General features: G+C 42.3%; 1 protein-coding gene across 2 annotated transcripts in view; it reads right to left on the reverse strand.

Moving 5' to 3' along the window:
• magi3a (membrane associated guanylate kinase, WW and PDZ domain containing 3a) overlaps positions 1-24,557 on the reverse strand; it is a 136,654-nt gene that overhangs the window by 32,458 nt on the left and 79,639 nt on the right. For both annotated transcript variants that reach the window (XM_075475219.1, XM_075475220.1), the window contains exons 2-4: positions 22,838-22,954; positions 14,735-14,854; positions 2,063-2,269 (exon numbers count right to left, since the gene is read on the reverse strand). In XM_075475219.1, coding sequence (XP_075331334.1) covers positions 2,063-2,269; positions 14,735-14,854; positions 22,838-22,954 — 444 coding nt within the window. The remainder of the gene's footprint in view (positions 1-2,062; positions 2,270-14,734; positions 14,855-22,837; positions 22,955-24,557) is intronic.

Here is a 24,557-nt window from a genome sequence, read left to right on the forward strand (position 1 = left end):
CTGAAACATGTTAGATTAAGCAGAAATCCGGTGTCAGTGAGCTGTCACAGCAGCCAGCTGGAGCATGCGTCTTTTGCACGGTGACATTTGGAAAATCTGCGTAATGATTGCGAGCATGGACAAAAGACGTCTTGTCTGTGGATTTTGCCGAGGAAAATGTCATGTAGAGAATGTTTTTACATGTAAGGGGAGCTGAACATATAGATTTCATCCATAAACCAACGTGGGAGAGCCCCAAGACGCATGTGCCAGACGCACAAAGGCATGCTGTTTAGTTGCTTTTTTTTAGTTCCGTTTCTTTTGGATTCAATTTTCTAAAGTTGTATTTAGTTTGTTTTTGGTTTGTTTTTTATATATTTTAGGATGAACTGCCTATTTTTAGTGAGAGAAAATGATTTATCAATACTGTAGAAGTGGCCACTTCTACAGTATTGATAAAATGTACGTTGAAACAGTATGCCCCCCTGAAAAAATGTTTAATTTGTTTCTGCAGCCGGGTCCGTGACAGACGTCGATTGCAGGAAGTAAAGACCCTTTTGTCCCGAAACTTTGGGCCTTTTTTCATTGTAGAACCACAGAGATTTTTCTGCACTCATAACATTTGAAAACATCTCCCACATACAAATATGTTCTTTAGCAGACAGCAGCTTTCAGTCTTTCTGGAGGAGCACAGAAAACTGATGGAAATGAGAATCTAAAAGGCCACAAAAGAGAAATGGTTCTCACAATGATGCTCAAGTGTTTTTAACTGCCTCCGAGACACAGGGAAAATAGGTCTGCCGCCACACCTTTTGGTGGATACTCAGCCCACTTTACCATTGTGAGCCACTGACACATGCAGTGCGACAGCTCATGAGCTCAAGAGTTAGAAGTGACATCCAGCTACATCTGAGTGGTTTTTGTTTTGTTTTTTTTCCTTTGGCTTTGCTCCCAACCGCCATCTACAGATGATATGAGTGACGATTCTATTTTTTCATTTACACCACTTTGTTGTCTCTATGTCTTCTGGACTGTGAGTACGAAAGTCTTGCTACAGAGCGGTTTGTCAAACTTCTGCTTGGTATTTGATCCCAACATTTTGACGAAAGCACTAAAAATAAAATCTTGATAATTTTGTCCATGCTTGCTCATCTGGGACAACTAAGGGCGCATTTCCACTAGCTCGGCACGGCTCGATACGGCTCGGCACGGTTGTGTTTCCATTACAACCGAGTATCATTTCGTGCCTCCTCGACGTGGGCGGGGTCGTCGTAACAAGGCTGCGCGAAACCTCCGTGACGTCATTTACACGGCGCCGAGCAGCGTACAAATCCTCGACCGAGCAAGGAGTGGACTTCCTCTGCAAAGCCATCTCGTAGCAGTACAAACTGAAGCAGTAAAATTTGGAGTCTTGTCTTGGCTCTGTATTTATTTACATTCTAGTCGGTCGTCGCGCGGATATGACGCTTCCAGTGATGACACTCGCCGGCCAATCAGTGGAAGGCAGTTGGCTGACGTCACGTTTTAGTAACGTTGGAACCAGGGCTGAGGTGATACGGAAAATCTACCCGGTTGCAGGTACTGCGTGCTAGTGGAAACACGCAATAAGAGGCCCATTTCTCAAGCCATACAAGAAAAAAGGATTTTCGATGGATTGTTATCGTGTCACATTCAATCCATGATCGCGCTCTTCTCATTTTGCAGCGTTTTCCAGCACTTTCAGGTTTTCTTACTACTTTTAAATGAAGAACCATTCACTCGGATCCTCGAGCGAGATTCTGCCAAGGACAAAGCCTTCCTATCTAACCGAGGGATTGCTCCTATTGAGCTCACATGCTCTTTGGCGGCATCTCGACATAACAGATTTGGAGCTGACCTTGCACGCAAAACAACTCATCCTGATAATGTTTGTTTGGAGAGAAGACAAAAAGTCCTGATGATTAGCATTCTGAGAGATGTATAATGTTGATGGGGGGGGGGCATCTTCAAACTTACAGAAACTGCATTAAAACTTGCTATAATAACAAACTTGCTATAACAACTTTGAAGGCATTGGAAAGTGAAAGACAGTGGCGTGTCTCACCTCCAACACCATTGACCATCGGAGGTCTCTCGTCCTCCTCTTCCTCCTCTGGAGCAGCGCTGTCCTTTCTGTCCATCTTACTGACTGAGGTCGTCCGTTTACGCTGGACCTCCGTGTCAAATTCCTCGTCGAACAGAACCTGGTCCACCAAGTCCGGCTGTACGGGGCTGGGCTCTGCAGGGGGTTTAGGGGTCCCGTAGTAGTTACCTGGAATGAACAGACGGAGGCACAAATCAGCTACAAATCTTATCTGTCAGAGCTGCAAAAGATGGAAGAAAATGAGGCCAAGGTTGCTGCTGTCGTAACTCCCAGATTTTGGAACAATATTCTGGTTAAAGGGAAAACGCAGTGTAGTCTTTGCCAGTGTTGTTTTTGACAACCATCTTAGATTTAGTCTTAGTCTTTCGGACTAAAATGCTTATTAGTTTTAGTCACATTTTAGTCACTTCTATATGTGATAGTTTTAGTCAACGAAAAGTCAAAAGGGTTTTAGTCTAGTTTTAGTCAACGAAAAGTCAAAAAGGTTTTAGTCTAGTTTTAGTCAAAAAAAAAGAAAAAAGAAAAAATAAGTATAGTCTACCGTGTTAAGAAAATAGTATGGTCTTAACTATCAAACAAGCAGAACAAAAATACATAGCTTATTAACTGACCCTGTACTAAAGCTTTCTGATTTTTCATTCTGTACTGTGCGTGTGTCCCAACTTTACTGTAAGCGCACTAAACGCACAGGTCCTGGTTAGGGCTGCACAACGTCACTTGTGGCTTTTAGGCTAAAGCTAGCAGACTCGTATAACAGTAACTCGACTTGTTTAACATATCAAGTTACGTGCTGACAGAACGTACACACAAAGAGATAACCACACCGTCACTCACTGAATGTAAACATGGCTAAACATGCTGCTAAAGTAACACACACATAATGAATTGACGTTAGCGTAACAAAAGCTAACTTTAGCCTGAAGTAAGCAGCCCATTTGCGCCAGGAGTATGTGGAAAACGTACTAATGTATTAGCTTACTATGAAATTGATCGATTATGTTAACAGCATTTGTAACTTACCTTCGAAAAAATATCCCTGTGGCGAGCCTTAAGGTGCCGCAGCAGATACTTTTTAGATTTTAATTGACACACACAATAAGCAGAAATGTCATGCATTTTAAACGTCTGACAAATCACCCACTAACATTTTCGTCCATTCTCGTCTCGTCAACGAAAACTCACACACGTCTCGTCATGTTTTCGTCATCAGACAGCTATGTTTATCTCGTCACCGTCTCGTTATCGTCATGAAAAAAAGTGCCGTCAACGAAATGATTTCGTCATCGTTGACGAAAACAACACTGGTCTTTGCTCCATTTGCCCAATAAGGCCAAATGGCCATCTCGAAGGAGCTTGTAACAAAACACATAATCCACTTCCCATCTGTTAAAAAGGGAGCTTTGAGCAAGAAAGTTTTCCCAAACGAAATCTCATGCAACTGTTTGAATGTTTTAGTCCCATTCAGTCTCTGCGTTTCCGGAGGATCGCGACTGCGTTTAGGACAAGGTGGGCTTAGGGTGGGCCCCTAAAAGTCCCACAGCTTGCTTTGCTGTCATGTTGGAGCCCGAGGCATCAAACAAGTCTTACTCCACCCAGCGAGTGTTTGTCTTTTCCCCAACTACAGGAGCAGGGTTTGACCTATTTTACCGCTCACCGCCTTCTCTCAATGCTCAGGAGGATAACACGAGATAGAAAATGAAACCTTAAAAGCACACGAGGTGAGAAGGTATAGTACAAACACGACACACTGGTAGTTGTCTGTCTCTGGTAATATGTTGCCCTCCGGTGTTTGTGTGGGGTTGCCGTGTGGTTAAGACTGAGCTGTGTTCGAGTGTTGGAACACTGTTTTGTAACCGTTTGATGGTCCATGAGGGAGCGGAAAGATACCGCGACAAAGGAGAAACGTGAGAAGGGCCACACTCAGAGATACATTTCAGGAAACTGGAATTAAAGTTCTAAACCAGGCAAAATGAGGAACGAGCTTCCTTTTCTGGTAGGTTTTTGATTTCTCTCATTTAACCAAAAGTAAATCTGAGCGCCCATCAAATGTGATCCGTAAAGCAAGACAAACACGACAAAAATCGATATTTTGTTCTGACTTTACATGCTAAACAATGCACCGTTACTGAATAAAGCCCTCACATTAATCCACATATCCAAGTGTTATATCAGATTTAACAGATAATTAACAGGAAGCTTAATGACAATTGAGATTAAGGGAGTTGAATTACAAATTATAATCTGCTCTGCTCACAGCTCGTGAAGCATCAAACAAACAGATACATGTAGCGTCTGTGGGCGCCTATTAGCGGCGAGCTGGGAGATGAAGGCCACAATAAGGAAGTGCAGTGAGGTGGATCGCGTTTTACTTACACTGCACTAACGAACCACTTTATGATAAGCAGCCTTTGAAAAGAATGTGCAACTTTGTCCAGCACAGATTAAACACACAAACAAACAAGCACTCCAAGGACTAGAACGGCTGTTTTTAGCTTCATATAAAGGACGAATTGTGATGTGTTTTTGAGGAATTATTGTTTCTTAGCCGTGCTCGTTCACAAGCCGTCTGAAGGTTTGCTGGCACATCTTATCCTGTGACAGAGAGGTAGAATCCTCAAGCTTCTACTGTCAGTTCTGGTATTTTATTCATTCTGTAGTGTAGAATTCATAAATCATGTGCAGCTTTACCTAAATTCTTAATTCTACTAATAGACAAAGTCATCATCTTCCAACCAGAGGGCTGGCAGTTTGATCCCAGTTTGAAGTATGCTCAGGCAAGGCACTGAACGCCGCACTTCCTGTGATATGTTCAGCTGTGTGTGGTTGTAAAGATAAGGTGCTGCGGACTTTAGAGTGTATATGTAAATAAAACTGTCGTGCTGTATGAGCGTCCGTGAGAATGGGGGAGCGATAGACACGTGTAAAGTGCTTTGTAGAAGCTAGACAAGGTGAAAAAGGTTAAAAAGGTGTGATATAACATGTTGGCTTACAATACAAGTCCCTATTCAGACATGAACCAAGTGCATTGCTGGTCACAGTGTGTGCTGTTAACTTAGGACCCAGTTAGACCATCAGCCAATCAGCCTGCAATGAACAGAACACCAGTCACCCGGTATTTGTGATTTTAGCAAAAGAAGAAGAAAGACAAATATTGTCCACCAGTCTTGTTTGTTGACCAAACCACTGCTCATACATACACTTACAATCAAGACGCACAGTATACAACAAAAGTGAGAACACCCTTGTGCGATACCACTTGAATACCAAATGATTCGAAGTCTTCACACGTCTCAACTTCTGCATTATATGCAACTTGCTCGGGGATGCATTTACTCCTGGAAGTGATCAAAAACAAATACTGCGGCTGAATACAACTTCAATCGTTGAAACTCAGTACAACAAAATTAAGAAATGTCATCACGGACATGCAAGTTAGAAAACCACCAACCTTACTGCACAAACATGCTTATACAAATGTCCAGTGAGAACCAGAGCATTCTCAGTTTTGCACCTATTGTCTGTCTGCATGTCTGCACCACTGCCCCAACTCGGGAAAATAAATAGCGGATGAACTGAAAAATCCGAATTGCAGTCTTCGCAAAGATGGGAAACCAAACAGAATCATCTGTGATCGACGAATTAGGAGCTGACAGTACAAGCCACAGTATGACTCCAGAAAAGCACCAGCGCTGTGTGAAAATACAAACCCCTGCTTGCCATTCTGCACATGTCGTGCATGCAGGAAAGGCACCAAAAAAAACTGGCAAGGGCGACAGAAAAATGCTAGCAAAATGTTCAGAAACACCTACCTATTAAAAATGGATGGGGGTTAGGGTTCGTCTGACTTGAATCAGACTTGAGTCACCTAACTCTATCTGAAGGGCAGATGCTGGCATCCTCTATGCTGAAGAGGACTGAGTAAAATAAAATTTCCCATGGGGTTACTCACTTCTGCTGTACACTGTAGTTTACATCATCAGTGAGTAACATGGGTGCTACTGCTGCGGTTCCCAAGAGAAAGCGCCGATCTAACCTGTCCCTGACACATTTCTGCCTCATTGACACAAGTCTAGTGTCTCATTATCATTGACAAAGACTTTTAGTATCCAGATGAACGCTGGCAAATTACTCCCCGTTTCAATAGGATCTGGTCAACCTTCAGTAACCCAGATGATGTCAGCATGGCTATTTTCAATCTTCAGCTTTAATTTTCTGCCCATGATGAATGGAGCGCTCAATTTAAAAAAAAAAGGAAAAAAAAAAAAACAGGCTGTGAGCCACCATGCAAGTAGGTCCCCATGACCATGTGTGCCTGACAGAAATAGACGCTTGTTGATAAAGGCACTGACTCAACCCACTCAACATGCTGTTTTCTGACATGAACGCATAAATAACAAGCAAAAAAAAAGATCAAATATTACAGGACTGACTGTTACATCAAGAGGAGAACTGTTCCTCGCACAAGCGGCTCACAAATGGAAGATCAAATATCCAGACCTCGGGATTCCCCTATCTGCTTTAAGACGCCCACATTTAATCTACATGACAATATAAATGCGCAAGCACACAAAATGTTGATTTGTTATTAGGATTCAATCTGATTATGAGGCTAGAACTGTGTAGACAATCTCTGTGATACTTTAGACAAGTCTTAAGGCGTTCCTAATTTTTTTTTATAGATTGCCAGGAAAACAGGAATCAGGAGCAGTCTTTCATTGTTTTGTTCAGCAAAATGACAAGTGGCAGTGTTGTTAGACGTAGAAGCTGCGTACACACAGGGCTCACCATGTCAGCATGGCGTTTTAACACCGACGCTCTTGGTGGGTGGGTGGTGAGTGATGGTTGGACAGCCTTAAGTCCATTTCATTTTGCACAGCCTGAGCGAACACTTGCTTGGCACTGACAGCGAATTGCACAGCCATTCACTCATGTAGCAGGGTGGCTCTGCTGGCAGTAAGAAGTATTTTCATGTCAAAAGGAGCTCCTTGTTTTTCTTCTTTTCTTTAGACTTGCCTCCCATTGGAAAGCTGCGAGGTCCGCAGAGACCCCGAGCTGAAATCTGCACCGCGGGAGCTTTGTGTCAATTGGTGGGAAAGAATGTGTTTATACAGTATGTGCATGGTGCATGCCATCATGCCATCTGTTTAGGTCAACAGCTGCCAACATAGCTCATCCCGGGCTTGTGAGAATGTGAGTAAAATTGTGACAGCAAGACTTTAAATCCCTGTGATACTGGAGATCACAAAGTTATGGTCATTTAGCAATCCGAGATGCTAGCAAATGCTTTTGTGCTGATGTTTCCAAAGGAAAAAAGGATACTGGAGACATCCTTTAACTTTGTAATACAATCTGTACAATCACAGAACCTTATCAATCAGTGACGATGGCCTTTCACTCCTTTGGGCAATGCCAAGTCCGGCCGGGCCACATCACTGACGGCCGATGGCCCAAACAGGTGCAGCCCAACTTGTGCTCCAGCCTTGCTTGGCATGGATGCCCATGGTTATAAATTCTGCATTCCTCTGCTCTCAGTCCTCTGTGTGTGTGTGTGTGTGTGTGTGTGTGTGTGTGTGTGTGTGTGTGTGTGTGTGTGTGTGTGTGTGTGTGTGTGTGTGTGTGTGCGTGCGTGTGCTGTACAGCTGAGCAATCCATTGTTCACCTGCCTCATATGAATGAGCTTCTCTTCTTGTTTAAGTTCATTTTCTCAGTCTTCGCTGTGACACCCAAAATAAACCACCAACCTTCATTATTTTTACAAGCTGCTCTCATTCATCTTAATCCCCCTCTTGTTAGTCCTCTAACTTTTGCTCTTCCGCTGTGTTTTTCGGCTAATTTTGTTTTGTTTTCTGTCTGTGCGGTGATCACTTTAATCCAAGCCCTATGCTATCAGCTGTGTAGTCCTCAGAGCTGAAGTACTTCTTAATCTTTCCAGCCTCTGTTCAGCCAGTTCCTTGGAGTAGGCCTTTTCACCTTCCCTCCTGAGTGACTTCTGGCCCGGTGCCCTGTTTTTTTTTGTTTTTTTTTATCTAATCTACAGCTACGCAGCTTTGCCTCAGACCTTAAAAAAGGGACCTTTAATAACAAAAAAAGAGCCAATTATATAATGGTTGGAGGCAATTTGGTCCAAGAAAAAAACAAGGGCAGGGCAAATGGTCATTTTTCTTCCCACTAAAGTCTGTGATCGTCGAGGGGATATGAGTTTTGTATAGCACAAACAAAGGGATTCCATCATTTTCAGTCCCTGTCGAACTGTCCCCTGGTGGGCCTGCAGCTACAGACGATAACTGCCAGCAAAGTAGCTGAGCGCTGTCTGGTCTGTGAACAACATCCTTTTCTCTTTCTTTGCTCTTGATCTTTGAGACATCATCTGCAGCGTGTCATTCTGTTTACGGTGGAAGCCTCGTGATTCCACCTTAATCCTTAAACATGTAATTGAGGCATTTTCATATGGCTGTCTTGACATATGCACTCATGGATGAAAATATGCACAAAACTCTCTCACTGTAAGCTATCACAGAAAGAGCTGAATTTCATCAATACCCACAGCAGAGCAAAATCCTGCAGGATCTGTAATTCAAAACAAAATAGCCTATGAGCATGAAATGAGAAATAATATAACTTTCCTTGTACTTATTCCTCCTATCTGTTCCCAGACACTGTACTGAAGCGTGTGGGTGGGGGGTGGGGGGGGGGGGGGGGGAGATAATTTAAATATGCTGCTCCTTTTGCATGGAATTAGTTACAGAATGTACATATTACAGGGACTGATCTCGCTAAATGAATTTAAGCCAACTTTAAGTGGCTTAAAGGCAGACACATTCAGATGTACATGTTGTAATTTGACTGAGTTACATGGTCCTTGCAATCAGGGGTGGTGGCAAGAGGCGGATAACCCACGCAACCAATCATGGAGTCCCACAGAGGACAGTTCATAACCCCATAGAACTGGAGTTGCATTCAGAAACTTCTTTGTTATGTCTTAATAAAAGACACAACTGCCTAACAAGTACTATTTCAGCTAGATATAGGGACTTGTTTGAAGACAATACATCATGAATATCTTGTTAAATGAAAAAGTCTTGAAAACAAATTGTTTTGAGTCACATATCATATGAAACAAGCTTTTTTTGACATTTGAAGAGGTTTTTAAGCTAATTTCAAGATCACTTTTATCTCAAAAGTCCTAAATATCACATCTTATTTCAAGAAATCTTGACAAGCCGATTTTCACTAGTTCCATTGGCAGATTTTTTTTGCTTATTTCAAGCAAAAACGTCTTGTATTTGTTGTTTTTCTCACAAATTTTTGGAGGGGCATTTTTTCCAGTGTAGAGCTCCAAAATCTCATATATTTGTAATGTGGCAAAACATTAGAGGCAAGCAAAATGATTGAAAATGTGTTAAATGATGAAATCCTAAAAAAATAAAAAAAATCAGATCAAATTAAGTTGAATTTAATCAGGTAAAAAAATCTATATAATATACAGACTTTACTATAGATAAACAAAACAGAGAAACAATTAAATTAACAAGTAAATAGATTCAACTAAAAGTGAGGAAAAAGAAATATGAGAAAAATACACGCATGTAGCAAAACAGAAAAATGGTTCAAATCAAATCAAATTCATGGATAAAAAAGACAAATGAAGCTAAAACTGATGTGTGCAATGAACATCAGCATCACATGTACTTTAAAAGCAAAACTGTCAGGACTTGATCTGATTTAATCAATCAGGAGTTACCTCAACACTCTATATAAAAGTGACCAAGAAAATGAACTATAAACCTCAAAGCTCCACGCTGCACAGGGAAAACAAGAACGAGATAATAGTTTCAGGCTGGCCACCCCCATGAGAAATCTCTGGCTCCGCCACTGGCTGCCGTGAGCTTTGACGCTGATGACAGTTGACGAATATACTTTTTATGTTTTTGTTTCATGCACAAATGTCAGTAGTCTGTTTAACTGTGCTGCTGTCTGTCTTGGTCAGGACACTTTTTTTTTTCTCTCTCTGCAAGACCTTTCCTGGTTTTTATAAGAATATTTACACAAACAAATACAGTGAAACATTCAAGTTAACGCAATGTCACGTCTTTCAGTAAAATCTGATTAAATCAACTACAGTACAAGGCCTACTGGTGCTGACTTGAGGTTTCAACACCCGCCTCTCTTGACCTTTGCTCGTCTATTTCAGCTCCCCATCCCCACCATGAATGGTTCATACCCCTGGCTTTTTTGTACCAGCCACCGTGAGGGGCAGACAATTGGATATGCCCTACTTCACACACAAGCACACACTCTAGCACACGTATATCCGATTCTTGAGAGTTACTCACTCTGACACTTTCATCCCTCTGTAAAAAAAAAAAGAATTGCAGCCTTGTGGCTCAACAACCAGTTGAGTTGCAGTTTACACCCACGCATGTCCAGTCTCACATAATATATGCATTGAAGGCTTTGAAGCATCTGTCAAGTAAATGTAAGTCAAACAGAACACGGTGCTGAAACCATAACAGAAAACAATGCTTCAAGTAGGAATGGCGCCTTTATTAAAGAAGAAACTACTTCTGAAAGAAGATGGGTTGAGAGCTTGTGCGGTTTAAACTTCACCTGACAACTGAGACAACTTTCCTGCTAAGATTGATTTGAAATGAGATTTTGAAAATCCATCTATCCATTATCTTTCGTTATCCGAAGTCAGGTCACGGAGGCAACTGGTCCAGGAGGGAAACCCAGATATCCATCTACCTTGCCAGACTCTCCATCTCCTCCGAGGGAATCCTGAGGAGCTCCGAGGCCTGATGGACTATGCAATCCCTCCAGCAGGTTCTGGGTCTGCCCCAGGCCTCCTCCCAGCTGGACCTGCCCGAAAAAACCTCTAATAGGAGGCCACCAGAAGGCATCTTAGTCAGATACCAGAACCACCGCAGCTGACTCCTTTTGATGCGGAAGAGCAGCGGCTCTACTCTGGCCCTTCGTTCGGATGGTGTCGCCCCTCGCCCTACATCTAAGGCTGAGCCCACCCGTCCTCTGAAGGACACTCATTTCAGCTGCTTGTATCCATAACCTCATTCTTTCTGTCACTACCCAATTCTCGTGACCATAGGTGAGGCTGCAAACAAAGATGGACCTGTAAATCAAAAACTTTGCCTTCCGGCTCAGTTCCATCCTCGCCACAAGGGACCGGAGCAGCGCCCTCATTACAGCTGGCGGAACCCCAAAACACTCGTGAACAAGATCCCGAGATTCTTAAACTCCTCCACCTGAGGCATGGACTCATCCATGACCCGGAAGGAGCACTCCATCTTTTCCCGGTTGAGAACAACAGCCTCACATTTGGAAGAGCTGCTTTTCATCCGGCCGCTTCACACAGCTAGCTGCGAACCACTCCAGCGTGCACTGAAGGTTGTGGCTTGAAGAAGCCAACAGAAAAATGAGGCCAGAAAATGTTGACGATGTTAATGATTAATGCGCAGGGGCCAACCTCACAAACCCACACACACATCCCACTTCTCTGATGCTTCGTTTACAGCTTCCAAAATAGACATTTTTTTAAATATCTATTACTGTTGCCACATGATTGTTTTGTGAAATACTCAGTCTCAGATATTGGCTCTAGCAGAGCAGCAGGAGGGAGAATGTGTTTCTTGGTTGCAGATTAACCATGTGAACACTTAGCCCCTGTTTCTCACAGGTCTGGAGGATTAGTCACAGCAGTGACCATGACTGCTCAGGTCGATTTTTTTCATTCAATCATCCACATATATGCCAAGGAAAGAAGCTTGGCAGAGAGAGGGAGATGAATAATGACCGACTGCCATAAAAAAAAAAAAAAAAGTGAGTCTCCCCAGAGCCTTTAACACTTAAAGATTGGCTCTGTTTCTCCCACAAGAAGGACTTTAATTCTTTTTGCCTTTTTTTTTTCAGCAATGTCAAAATAAAAATACACCGTAAGTCCTAAAAACATTAAAAGAAAAAAAAAGGGGTTTATATCATCTTAAAGCTATATAATGAATTAAGGAGTTCCACACAGTTCAATTTCAGGCCCACTTCTTATTTTATTAGCCGCCACTGTCATCAGGAGAATTTTCACAGCTATGCTGATGACAAACAGCTTCAGATTGCTGTCTCCTGATGTCCAAGGCCTGGTTAATGCTGCTTTGTTGTTCTTGTTAAATATTGATCATTGACACCGAAGTTCAAAAAGAGAAACTCACTTGCAAACCTGCGGGAACTTAAGTTTTATAACCTGATAAATTTTGTGAGGGCCAATGCAGAGACTAGAGCACACTTTTATTCCCTGTCCCATTGAACACCATGCCCTTCTGTCTCCCCAAGAAGATCACATCTTAACTATAACTGCTTCAAAACTGACCAGAAAGAGAGCTCACATTGGAACAAACTTTTGCCGTCGCATTGGCCGCCTATCTGCTTTAAAACTGATTTTAATCATACCAAAGTAAGAAAGCCACAGTGAGGCATCCTTTTTTTATTATGGCCCACCTTTGTGGAACAGCCTTCCAAAAGACATTAAACATGAAGCTTATTTTTTTTTTTACTGGAGTGGTTAAGAGGTTTTGATGGTGTGACCCAGGGCCCGATTACTCTGGAAAGCACTTTGTTCTGCAAAATAAAATAAAGTCTGACAGAAAATAGAAATGTTTGGACAAAATATATATACCATATATATACACCGGCAAATGTTTAAAATTCACGGTTTTAGTATTAAAGGGGAATTTTACAATCAACACTATATTCTACTAGGACTGCACAGTCTGCCTGCAGGTATGTGTTTCCCTGTGGAAGTTTATTGAACTGTTTATTTGAGACTCAGAGCTCATAAGACTGGGAATTAATGATTAACCTTCTGAGGACTTCTGAATCTATGCCTTTAGCACACATATAGATGTTTTACATTAAGCAGGGAAGGATGGAGCAGATCCATTATTCATCCTGATGACTGGCTCATGGACTCAGAGGTGAAGGCCGAGTCTCTCAGGTACATACAGAGAAAGAGCTTTAACAACTCAATACATTTCCAACATATTTGTGTGGGTGATTGAGGTGAAGCCCTTTCCATTAATATTGCATAGCTCAGCAAATTCACAAGAGGACTAATATCGAGCAGCCTTGTCCCTGGGATGGACTGGGACACCGAACAATGGCGATGACATAATTCACTGGGGAGCAGTTTCTCTCTTATAGCCTCCACAGGTTCACGTCAAGCCCGTTTAGAGCAGTTCCTGCAAGTCATGATGAAAGTTTCTTAAAGTGTTTTAGTCTGGCGCAAAGGCTCCCTGCTGAACCGGACACCGCCTGAAAAGCTAGGTTGTCAAAGAGAACTCAAGCAAGTGACTGCTCTTTCTGATGTATCTGGGAAAAAAAGACGAAGAAATTTGGTTTCAAAAAGTTCTGCTACATTTGTTTCCTGTTCTGCGTGTTTTGACAATAAATCAACTTCCCTCCCATAATACCATGTTTTTTTTTTTTTACCACTGCCTCATTATTTTAATGATGAGAATGATGAGAATATAAATATGATGCACACAGAGAGGCAGTGAATGACATGCTATCCGTCGACAGGGGTGGATTTCATCGTTCATCTCTCTGGAGTGGTGACGATGGAGGATGAGAATCATCAACACTGTCCACAAAAACATTATCCTGTGACTTTACATCACTTCATTCTTATTTGTCGTAGTTTATTGGAAACCAGTAACTGTCTCTATATTGTATCCGACTGTATGCATTTAATTTTCTTATTAAGATTTAGCTGAAGACACAATCAGATCACAAGTTTCTAAGTCTAGAAGATCTCCAAAAATGACTCCAACCAGTACACAGAAATGTCAGTATTTGTCCGAGCAGCGAACGTTGAAGGGCCGGCTTGTGCTCGAGACACAGACTGTTCCTAGAGTCTCTGCCAATGGGTTAAAACCAATGGTGAACATACTGTATATGTTCAGACCACATATGCCATTATCCAGCCAAATATTTGCCAGATGATTGTAGTTCCAGCTATTGTGCCCCCCTGATACTGTACACTGATCCTCTACACAGTATTTATTAAAGCCTTAATGCTTTAACAGTGTGCTACACAGAAATGACATCTCTACACAAAGCTAAAGCAAAATGTCCAGTTCTACTGATACAGCTGTTGCCAAAACTGTAGCACAAACCCCGTTCTCCTCTGGGTGTCAGTGGGTTTCTCTGTCAGTAACTCAAAATGTGCGGTCTCAAAAACCAAGATAACAACAACTGAAATGCTAAACTTAAGGACTCAAAATGGTGGGTAAACCAAGGGGGGACCTCACAGTGGTTAGAGTCCCTTTTACTTAGAATCTATATGAAAATGGAGGCTCCTGTTGTTTAAAATGAGGTGTCAGTGAAAGCTAGGGAGGCTGGATAGAATTTGGAAATCACTGGATCAAGAATGTTTAGATGCCAAAAGGGCACTGGGGGACTTTATTCTGTAGGTAAGCTGACTCCAAGTTGTTCTTTTCGTTTTGACCTTTATAGGTGTTGTTTGTAAAATCTGTTAAATCATATAAAGTAAAACATTTCTACTCACTTTCTCCATCAGTGTAATCTATCAATAAATACCCCTCTACATCGATGTGCACATTGAGAACATACCGTCATAGGTGCCACTCTCCAGCAGAAGCCCGCTTTCTTCCAGCTCGCGGAACTCCCCCACACTGATGAAATTGTAGTCCACTCCAGGTACTTCCCCATCTCTGGGCTGCCGAGTGGTACCTGCCAACAAACACAAAGTATAAAACAGGAGGGAAAATCTAAACAAGTGGAATGTACCACTAAATGCCAGCATGGGGGGAGGAAGTGGTACAGAGTCCAACATGCCCACAGGGATGTGATTCAAACCCAAATGCAGCACTCAGGGGAGGGTCTGTGTCTACATCATGAATAATCAACAGCGCTGGGACTGCAAACCCATGAATTCATTATTCAAACATGAATCAGAGGAAAAAATAGCCTCCACACGGCAGCACAGCCGTCAGATCACAAAGAAAGTGGAACTGATGATCATGATCTTAATCACACACACAGACTGCGCAGAACAGAATTACCACAGTTTCATTTGGAAACAAATGCTAATGCTGTTATCAGTCTTTCATATCACTGCGGAGGAGTTCTGGCCCACTCTTCTTTGAAACGTTGCTTCACTTCATTGACGGTTGTGGGATTAGTTTGACAGAATCATCGCGACACCTTGATTTGTTTCTCTTTTTTAACCATTCTGTTATAGGCTTGCTACTTTGTTTAGGATGATTGATCTTTTGAACAATACAATTTCAGCCATGGTTTGGCTATCTGATTTGGGGTATGATATCAGTCTGTCACATTATTGTGGAGGAATCTTGGTCTGCTTTTGTTCACGATTTTTTTCCTCTTTCATTGAGGTTTTTGGCACATTGGTTTATGCACAGCTCTGAATGTTTTACCACAACAGTTCAATAAGGTTGAATAACTTTGACTAGACCATTGGAACATCTTAATTGTTTTTTTTTTTTCAATCATTCTGCTGTAGATTGGCTGCGGTCTTTGGGATCAATGTCCTGTTGTATGACCCAATTTCATTCAATTTCAGCTGTCAGACAAGCGGTGTCATACTTAACTCTGCCCGATTTATCAGACCTCCACTACCGTGCTTGACAGTTGGTATGAGGTGTTTGTGCTAAAATGCTGTGTTTGGGTTTCTCCAAACATGCTGCTGGGAATTATGACCAAACATCTCCATTTTGGTCTGGTCTGTCCAAAAGACATTGTTCCAGAAGCTCTGTGGTTTGCTCAGATGCTACTTTGCAAACCAAAGCTGTGCGGCCATGTTCTTTTTAGAGAGAGAAGAGGCTTTCTCCTGCAACCCTTCCAAACAAGCAGTACTTGTTCAGTCTTTTTGTAATTGTGCTGTCATGAACTTTAACATTTAACATGCTAACTGAGGTTGGTAGTATCTGAGATGTAGCTCTTGGACTGTTTCCAATTTCTCTGAGTATTGCGTAGTCTGACCTCGGGTCGAACTTGCTGAGAAGATTATCAACTGTCTTGAATGTTTTCCACTTGTGAATAATCTTTCTTACTCTAAAATGATGGACAATGATGGATTGTTTGCAAATGCAACAATTGCTTTAAGGTCATTACCAAAGTATTTCCTCCTAGGCAATGTGTTACCACACACTGGAATGAGCTAATGACCCAAAAAATCTGATTTTGTGGAGGTGCTAAACTCTGCTGATGATCAGATAATCAAGTGTATTTGATTAGCAGTGCCTGGCTGCTTCTTACCCTCTTAATTCCTATGGAAATAGCAAGCGTGGACCTTTTGTTCTTACTCACTGCTTCTGCATAACACGGTGTAATTTGTCACGTGTTGGACATTTTAGGCTGCTTTTACCACATTCTCCCAACAAAGACAACAATGTTTACTCTTATCACGTCCTGAAACACAAGACATTAGGATAAAATGAAGGTGTGCTTTCTTTTTCTCATGCCTGTATGCTGTAGCACTGAATATGCGAGATTCTGAGGACAGTGAGAGGAAAATGGTTTCTGTTGACCTTCTGCTCATTTGTTGAAGAACAGCAATATTTGAATATCTGCTCAAAGCAACACATAACGTGGTTTCCATAGCAATATATTACTATTTGTGGATTAAACATGAATGCACTGTAACGTGTTGACTTGTCAGCACAATATGTTTTTCATGTTAGACCTTCTCTGAAAGCTGCCTGACGTCTGAATCGAGTCTGAAATCGTAATCTTATAGAATCCTCCACACAAACCCAAAGCCACCATAGTTCTTCCCTACCATACAGATGGAAGTCTGATCAGCTCTTTCCAACATCAAAAAAGATTTGCTTATGCTGATAAAGCAAGACGTGTGGCATTTGGTCTTATTACACTGTCTCGATGTGCCACTCAAGGTCAGTCGTCTGAGAAATTGTTGAAGCAGCCTTTTGCAGGAGGTGCAAAAGAGTTTCCAATTATTGTTCAGTTCCTGCACATTTCTTTCCCAAACAGCTCTGCCATGACAACACTTTAGTTCCCTAAAGCACTTTTAGGCCCTGCAGAGCTTTGTAAAGAGCTCGTCTGCTGCAACTGCAATTTCAAAATTTCCCGTTTATCTGTGTTGATGCTTTCAGTTGTACAACACTGGATACGTATGGCTGTGAACATGACTTCATGCTCCCTAACACGCCAGCTCTGGTTACCATCACCATAGAAGTACTCTTGGCTTTTACAGTATTTCCACGACACCACTTTGCTGTCTTCATTCAACGCAGGCACAAGGGACTTTAACTCAGAATTTAACAGGGACCTGTCCCCATTCTTCATCTCATTTCTGTGTCAACATCCATCCTGACTGCAGAATGAGCAATCACATCTGAAACAGCTTAGTCTGTTGCAAAAACAATCTTTCATTCTGTCAAACAGAGTAATCAGAGGAGACCGGGGAAACCACAAGGGAAGATATATGAGCTTGTTTTTGGACGTCAAAACGGGGAAATGTGGTTATTTAGCTTTGCTTGCAGGCTCTGAGACACGCCGGAGGAGTCTTCTCGACCTGACAGATCAAATGCAAGTTATGTGTTCATCAGTATCATGATGTTAAGTTGTTGCAACATGATGGAATCTCAAAAAACAATTAAATAATTGCTTCAAATAAAACAAACAAAGGAAAGGGAACAATAAAGACTGGATGCACTGATGTTTTTTTCAAGATGGTGAATTCTTAAATCGCCTCTCTGCTCTCGACACTTGAACAGCTGTGAGAAAGAACTGCACTCGCCCTGTTGTGAACAGACAAAAGGCAGAAACAGCTAAGCGTGTTGAAACTGGAGATCTAACTGTTATCTGAGTAGGAACACGAAATAAAGGAGCTTTGAGGAAAAAACAAGAAAAGAAATGCTCTGCTGCTAATTCTCACTGGGAAACGGGATTTCGTTTTAACTTCCATTTTGTGCGTCTGGTTTTTGTGGAGATGAAACAACTGCGTGACAACAGTACAGGACCAAAACAAATCACGTTATCAGTAACTGTCGGGGAACAAAGAATGTACACAAGTTCAAAGGTCTCACATGTCGGGACGTTTAAAAAAGGAGAAAAAAAAAGCCTTACCAGGTGTTAAACTTCAGTAGATACAACCTCAGATGAACAATGAATCCTGTACCAAGATTTGTTTGTCATTGTTATCAAGAAAGAAACCAACCAACCACTTGTTTCCAAGCATGGCACATTCTGACGAAGAGGTGTACGATGACTGAAATGGATGTAGCATTTGTTGTGCTTCATTTCTGGGATTAATAGTAATGACAGCTTACAGTTACTGATGGAGATTTTTGTTTGGTAACAGGGAAGAAAACATCTCTCATCTGAAGACTTAAATGTAGCTCGAGTTCAGTTTGCCCTCAAAATTGTGGAGCTATTGCTGTCAGTTTTAGGGGTTAAATACTTAACAGCTATCTGCAATATATTTAGGATATATTGTAAAATAATAAAGGGGAAATACAGCTCCAATCGAGATGACTTACAATTGTCAGGTGACCTTATTAACGTTTCACTTGTTGTCGTTCTTGTGTCTCGTTTCATCATCGTCTGGTCGTGGCTAGGTCTTTGAACAAGGTCAATACCTCCTCAAATGAACAATGATACGACACAACGTCATTACTAATTCAGCAAAAACGAAGCCAAAATGCAAAAACACGTGTGAAAAACTAAGTCCATCCTAACAGTTTCTATAGGAATAAATAATGTAAGTAGCAGCCAGGTGCAGATGACCAAATAATCTTGATTAAAGGATAAGACCGGTTTTTTGACATTGGGCCCTTGATTTCACATTATAACATGATGTTCTACTCACCCCTGCTTGTTGTTGGTCATTTGGAGCTGTTCCGAAGATATTCGCGAGGCGTCTGGCTGCTCTCTTGAGATATTCGGCCATGAAACGGTTTCCTATGGGCAAGCTTATACAGGCACAAACTATGCTGTTTATAATTTATTAATTACTGTACACTAGCACTGATAACGTGGAGGTGCGTCGCTTACTTAAAAAAATCCGGGTTACTAATTTTGAATTTTAGCCGAATGAATAAATAGGCAGCAGGTCTGTGGGCTGTCTGTGGCAGTAGCACCACGAGGACGTCAGTAACACCCACTTTACGACAAAAAAATCAAAATTACAATAACTCGGATTTTTTTAAGTAAGCGACGCACCTCCACGTTATCAGTGCTAGTGTACAGTAATTAATAAATTATAAACAGCATAGTTTGTGCCTGTATAAGCTTGCCCATAGGAAACCGTTTCATGGCCGAATATCTCAAGAGAGCAGCCAGACGCCTCGCGAATATCTTCGGAACAGCTCCAAATGTTCAACAACAAGCAGGGGTGAGTAGAACATCATGTTATAATGTGAAATCAAGGGCCCAATGTCAAAAAACCGATCTTATCCTTTAACTGACCATCAGCAGGTGTGAGCACCTCTACAGAAGCAGAGGTTTTGGCAGTTTGTTCGTCTGGAGCATTCAGGAAAGACAAGGAGGAAAGACATCAGCAATCTTAGAGAAGCAACTGTCGCTGCCCATCAATCTGAGAAGGGTTATAAGGCCATTTCCAAACTATTTGGAATCCAACATGCTAGAGAGGGAGAGATTATTCACAAGTGAAAAACATTCAAAGCAGTTGACAATCTTCCCAAAGTTCATGAGAAGACTGAACAAGTATGCTGCAACTGAACGAACCACAGAGCATCTGGAACAATGTCCTTTGGACATACTAGACCCAACTGGAGATGTTTGGTCATAATGCACAGCAGCACGTTTGGAGAAAACCAAACGCAGCATATCAGCACAAACACCTCACACCATCATTGAGTCCACCATGAACTCCATGAACAATGATCCCAAACACAGCATGTTGAAATGTTGTGGTAGGACATTACGAGAGCTGTGCATAACATAGAAAATATGTTAAAGTTCTGCTAAAAGTGGTTCAAAAAGATTTTAAATCCTAGGGTGCACCTACTTTCTCACACACCGCTTCTGTTTTCCAGCTTAGCTTTTATTAAACAAAGAAATGATACGGCTAATTCATGCACACGCCTACAGGAGTTCATGCATGCTTGAATGAGGGAACGCTAAAGACGAGACATGTCCCCGAGACATCGCTCAGCTTTTACGGAGATGGAGAATAATATAAAAGAATATCTACGGATGTCTGGGGAGTGAAGCCCATACCATGAATACTTCATTTTCATTTTGAGGAGGGCATCCTCACCCTACAAAAGATCACTCTGATCGGGACACACACTTATATTTTTCAGAAAACTGGGTGCCACACTATGCAGGCCAACCGCTCCCTCGACATAAACACACCGTTTCCACCTCGTCCTCTCAACTTAGGGGTCAAGTAGAAGGTCAGTAATTCGATATCGGGCTGTCTGGTCTGCATGCAAAAGCATTCTTGGGCTAGACACTGACTGACGCACAAAATTGCTCCAAGTGTGCGAGTATGCGGCTGATAGCATAAAAGTCTGGCAGCGACCTGACTCTTCTATGGCGAAAGAAAAATACTGTAGCATATGCATGCAGTCAGAAGAGCCATTCATCTTTGCATTGGTCACAAACGATGACTGAATTTGTTTTTGTGTATAGACTAATTCAATTACATCTAACACGACCATGTAATATTTAGAATGCATCCTATGGATGCCGTCATTTAAATTAATGAGCTTGTTTCGCAAAAGCGACCGAGCGCTATTGGAAGAAGGGCGATGCTCTGACCTAATTAAACTCGCATTAATGTACGAAAAGAAGCGTTTCCTTAAACATAAGACAGGAAAAGGTTCGTCAGCTATGCATCCATGTAATTACATAACCCTGCAGTCAGGTAGTGTAACTAAGAACCAAATGAGCAGCATTTGTTTGGGTGAAGAAATGATTCCACTTTATGCATTTAATTGATTCAAGGCTGGATTCTTAGCGTTATAAACAGGTCCACGGAGATAATAAGGAGCACTTGTGCTTTGCTCGTATTGCATGGTTAGACGCTGTCACAACTAATTTATTTCTTGACGCTCACTGGGCTGCAATTATAAAATTCATAGGCCGCAGTGGGTAAAATGTTACATCAATGCATCCTTTGTCTCGCTGGTCTGAACACTTAAATCCTGCCATATAATTGCTACGATGAAAATCCTGGGGCACTTTTCTTGTGGAGTTGATCGCTGTGACAAATATCAGCAAACACATACGAAGGAGAAAGGCAGCTGGCGGTCGGGTTGTGTGTGTGGGGGGGGGGTGTCGGGATTTAGCAAAGCTTCCAGGGTTTTGCTGTGACCTGGAATGCCGGCGCGGTCTTGAGCTCCCGTCATCTTTTGCGGGCAGAGGATGACACTTAATGAAGCCGCGCTCTGTGTAGTGGAAGAAGGAAGTCAAGCTTGTCTCAGCCCGAGATGCTGCTCTGCCTCCTGTAATGAGCCCAGGCATCATGCTGCGGTGGCTATCGAGGCTCCTCGCAGGGTCACTGTGGCTCAGTGTGCTGTGGTGAGCAACAGCGTGAACGAGCAGAGTGAACAGGGGACATGTGCCGAGGTACTCGCGCCAGACTCCAATATCTCATATTGCGACATGCAAGGCAGGAGTTTTTCCTATGTTCCACGGTGACCATGGTGTGGTTTGTTCAGATGTAACCTGCAAACCTAAGCCGTGCTGCCGAGCTTTTCACTGTAGGATGATGGACTCCAAATTGTTTGGAAATGGCCCTCTTAATTCCTCCCAGATTGATGGGCAGAAACAGTTGCTTCTCTTGTGTTAACGCAATGAATGCTCCAGACCAGCCGAGACGTCTGCTTTTATAGAGGTGCTCACATCTGCGGATGATCAGTTAATCAAGTGTATTTGATGAGCTCACTCACTATTTCTGCATTCGTGCTTCATTTTGTTTCACAGATAGTGAAACAGTCTTGTTTTCCCGTCTTGATGTATATCAGAGGTTGGATTTTTAAGACCTGGTAAGGAGCACATACATTTTTCTTACTTTATGTAAACCTGAATAAACCTTAGCAGCGAAAGAGGGGGAACTTTTAATTGTATCTTGACCGTAAGAAAGCCCTGCTCAATGATCATCAGCTCATCAGTACCTTTTCAGTGCTAGTACATTGGCTTCAGTACTTTTCCTTCAATTCAAAAGTCGAAAATGAAAGCTTCCAAATGCTAATTGAGAGTTACACGGATGATAATACATGCCATCTCTTTCAGAGATAGGTGGCAGTTTGTGGATCAATCTCATAAGAGAAACGAAACAAAACAAATCTACACGCTGAAAGTACAAAAAAAAAGAAAATTCAATCAATATATGTTCAGTCTCAAAAGCTCATTAAAAAAAAACCAAGTGTCTCATTCCACTCAGCTGCAATACAGTTTCCCTGCAGTCACATCTTAGTCTTGCTAGAAAATGTTAGCCGTCCGTGCACAATGTTTGCATTAAACCAAAGACTGTCCACTTTACTTATCATAAGAATATGAAGTGAACAGCACAGCTTTGCTTTAGAAGTTGAACTGAGGAGCAGAGGGAAAGAGAAAGAACTGAATGTGTAGTATGACGGTCTAAGCAGTGCTACAGAAGAGAACAGACCAGGCTCCCTCTGGAGAGGTCGGAGGGCAACAAGCAGGCCCAGACAGAGAGAGGAGGATGTGGTGCCCGAGGCTGTGGCAGCTACTCACAGGGGATGGTGCGCAGGTACAGGTTGTCCCTGATCACCTGCTGCAGCTTGTGGTCCACGGAGCCCTTCTGAAACTGCAGACTGAGGTAGTGACGCAAATCAGTATTCAACACCTTACCTGGAGGGAAGGAGAGAGAAATCTGCATCAGTCTAACGAGTCAATCACACAGGAGATCATCTACATGGAACTCATTTGCAAAACACCCGGTGTGATTATTTCTGTTACATCAAACATTAATCAAGTTGTCCTGGAAACAGAGAGAAGTCCCTTGCGTTTGCTACAGAAGGGCATGTCCGCCGAGTGGGAAGTTACTTTCTCTATGAAGAGACAGGTGAGATGTGCTTAAAATAGGCTCTGCTTTACACTACAAGAGCCTTTTCCTCCAAAGTGCACAGCAGCGGGCGGGGTGCCAAATCAACCTTACGCGCCTGACTGAGGTAACGAGCACAAGGAACCTTTATCGACTTCAAACTCCAAGTGTCATTTGTTTAGAGAAACTCACAGTTATACCTTCAAAAGTGCTTCATCAAAATTTCCGGTTCTGCACCTGCTTTTTTTCGGATGCGCGCAGCAACAAAGCAAGAGTGTGCTAATGGTTTCTGTCGATGTCTGCCAGAGTCTCTGACACGAGTGTTGAGAACCTGTACATCCTCTCCAGATCAGGAAACGTTGACAAATCAAAGCTAAGCAGCAGCCAGGCTGTGAATAATGTCAGACGCCTAATGAGAATTGCAGTAAGCTACAGAGAGGCGCATCAGTCAGCCAGATCCTTCCAGCAGGACACCTGTAGAGACTGTTCGTACAAAAATCTGCTGGTTAATATCCTAAAGGTTTGAGTCGAGCCTGCCAGACGCTTAAGACAAATCGCAATTTCCATCCTAGCATCGACCAAGGTAAAGTGGCCGAGGAGTAGTGGTTATGGAGCAGTAGTGGCAACAACTATTCCTCGATCCCCAAAACATAAGGTGCACCTACCCTATCAGCAAAAATGAAAAATAAAGGGATGATGCTGACAAGTGAAAAGGCCTAAGGAGGGAAGAGGGACTAGACCTCTGCCGCAGGGCTTCAGTGATCAGCTGCAAACTCAGTGGTCATTGTAGATTTGCTCCATGGAAAACATTCGTCAACTGCAATTACATCCATTCTTCACTTCAGAAACACACAAAAGTGGATTCAGACAAGCTGAAACGGTCGGACAGAGATGGAATAAAAAGTCTTTGTAGTGACAAAAGTGAGGAGGAAAAAAAAAAAATCCTCCAGTGAAAAAAATTGAATTCTTGATGTGTGCAGCCTCCTACGCATCCAGTACACGATAGGAGTTCCACTCTAAAACACTAACTATATCTTTTATGGTACTGGTTTTCAGCAGGAAGTACCGAAGAAGCAATTTAGCTCCTGGGGACTAAAAAAAAGTATAACATGACCAGATCTTAAAATGTTGTAGGTTTGATTTATTCATCTTTATCCCCTACCGCTGTGATCAGCAGAATTGTGTTGCCTGAAAATCTGCCAAGATGTGGTCTTGAACAATTTTTGATGAAAACCCGTGTGGGGCCTGTAGTCACGACACGCAGCTTGATCTCATGACTGTGTGTAATAGCTGCAAGAATGCGCAAAACGTCGAAGCTCAAACACTGCGTCTTCCTCCCTCAGTTGCCCTACAGAGACGCAGCCGACGTCATGACATCTACAAAAAAATAAAAACATTTCTCATCTTCAA

The sequence above is a fragment of the Odontesthes bonariensis genome, chromosome 10 (genome assembly GCF_027942865.1).
Source record: "Odontesthes bonariensis isolate fOdoBon6 chromosome 10, fOdoBon6.hap1, whole genome shotgun sequence".
Taxonomy (NCBI): Eukaryota; Metazoa; Chordata; class Actinopteri; order Atheriniformes; family Atherinopsidae; genus Odontesthes; species Odontesthes bonariensis.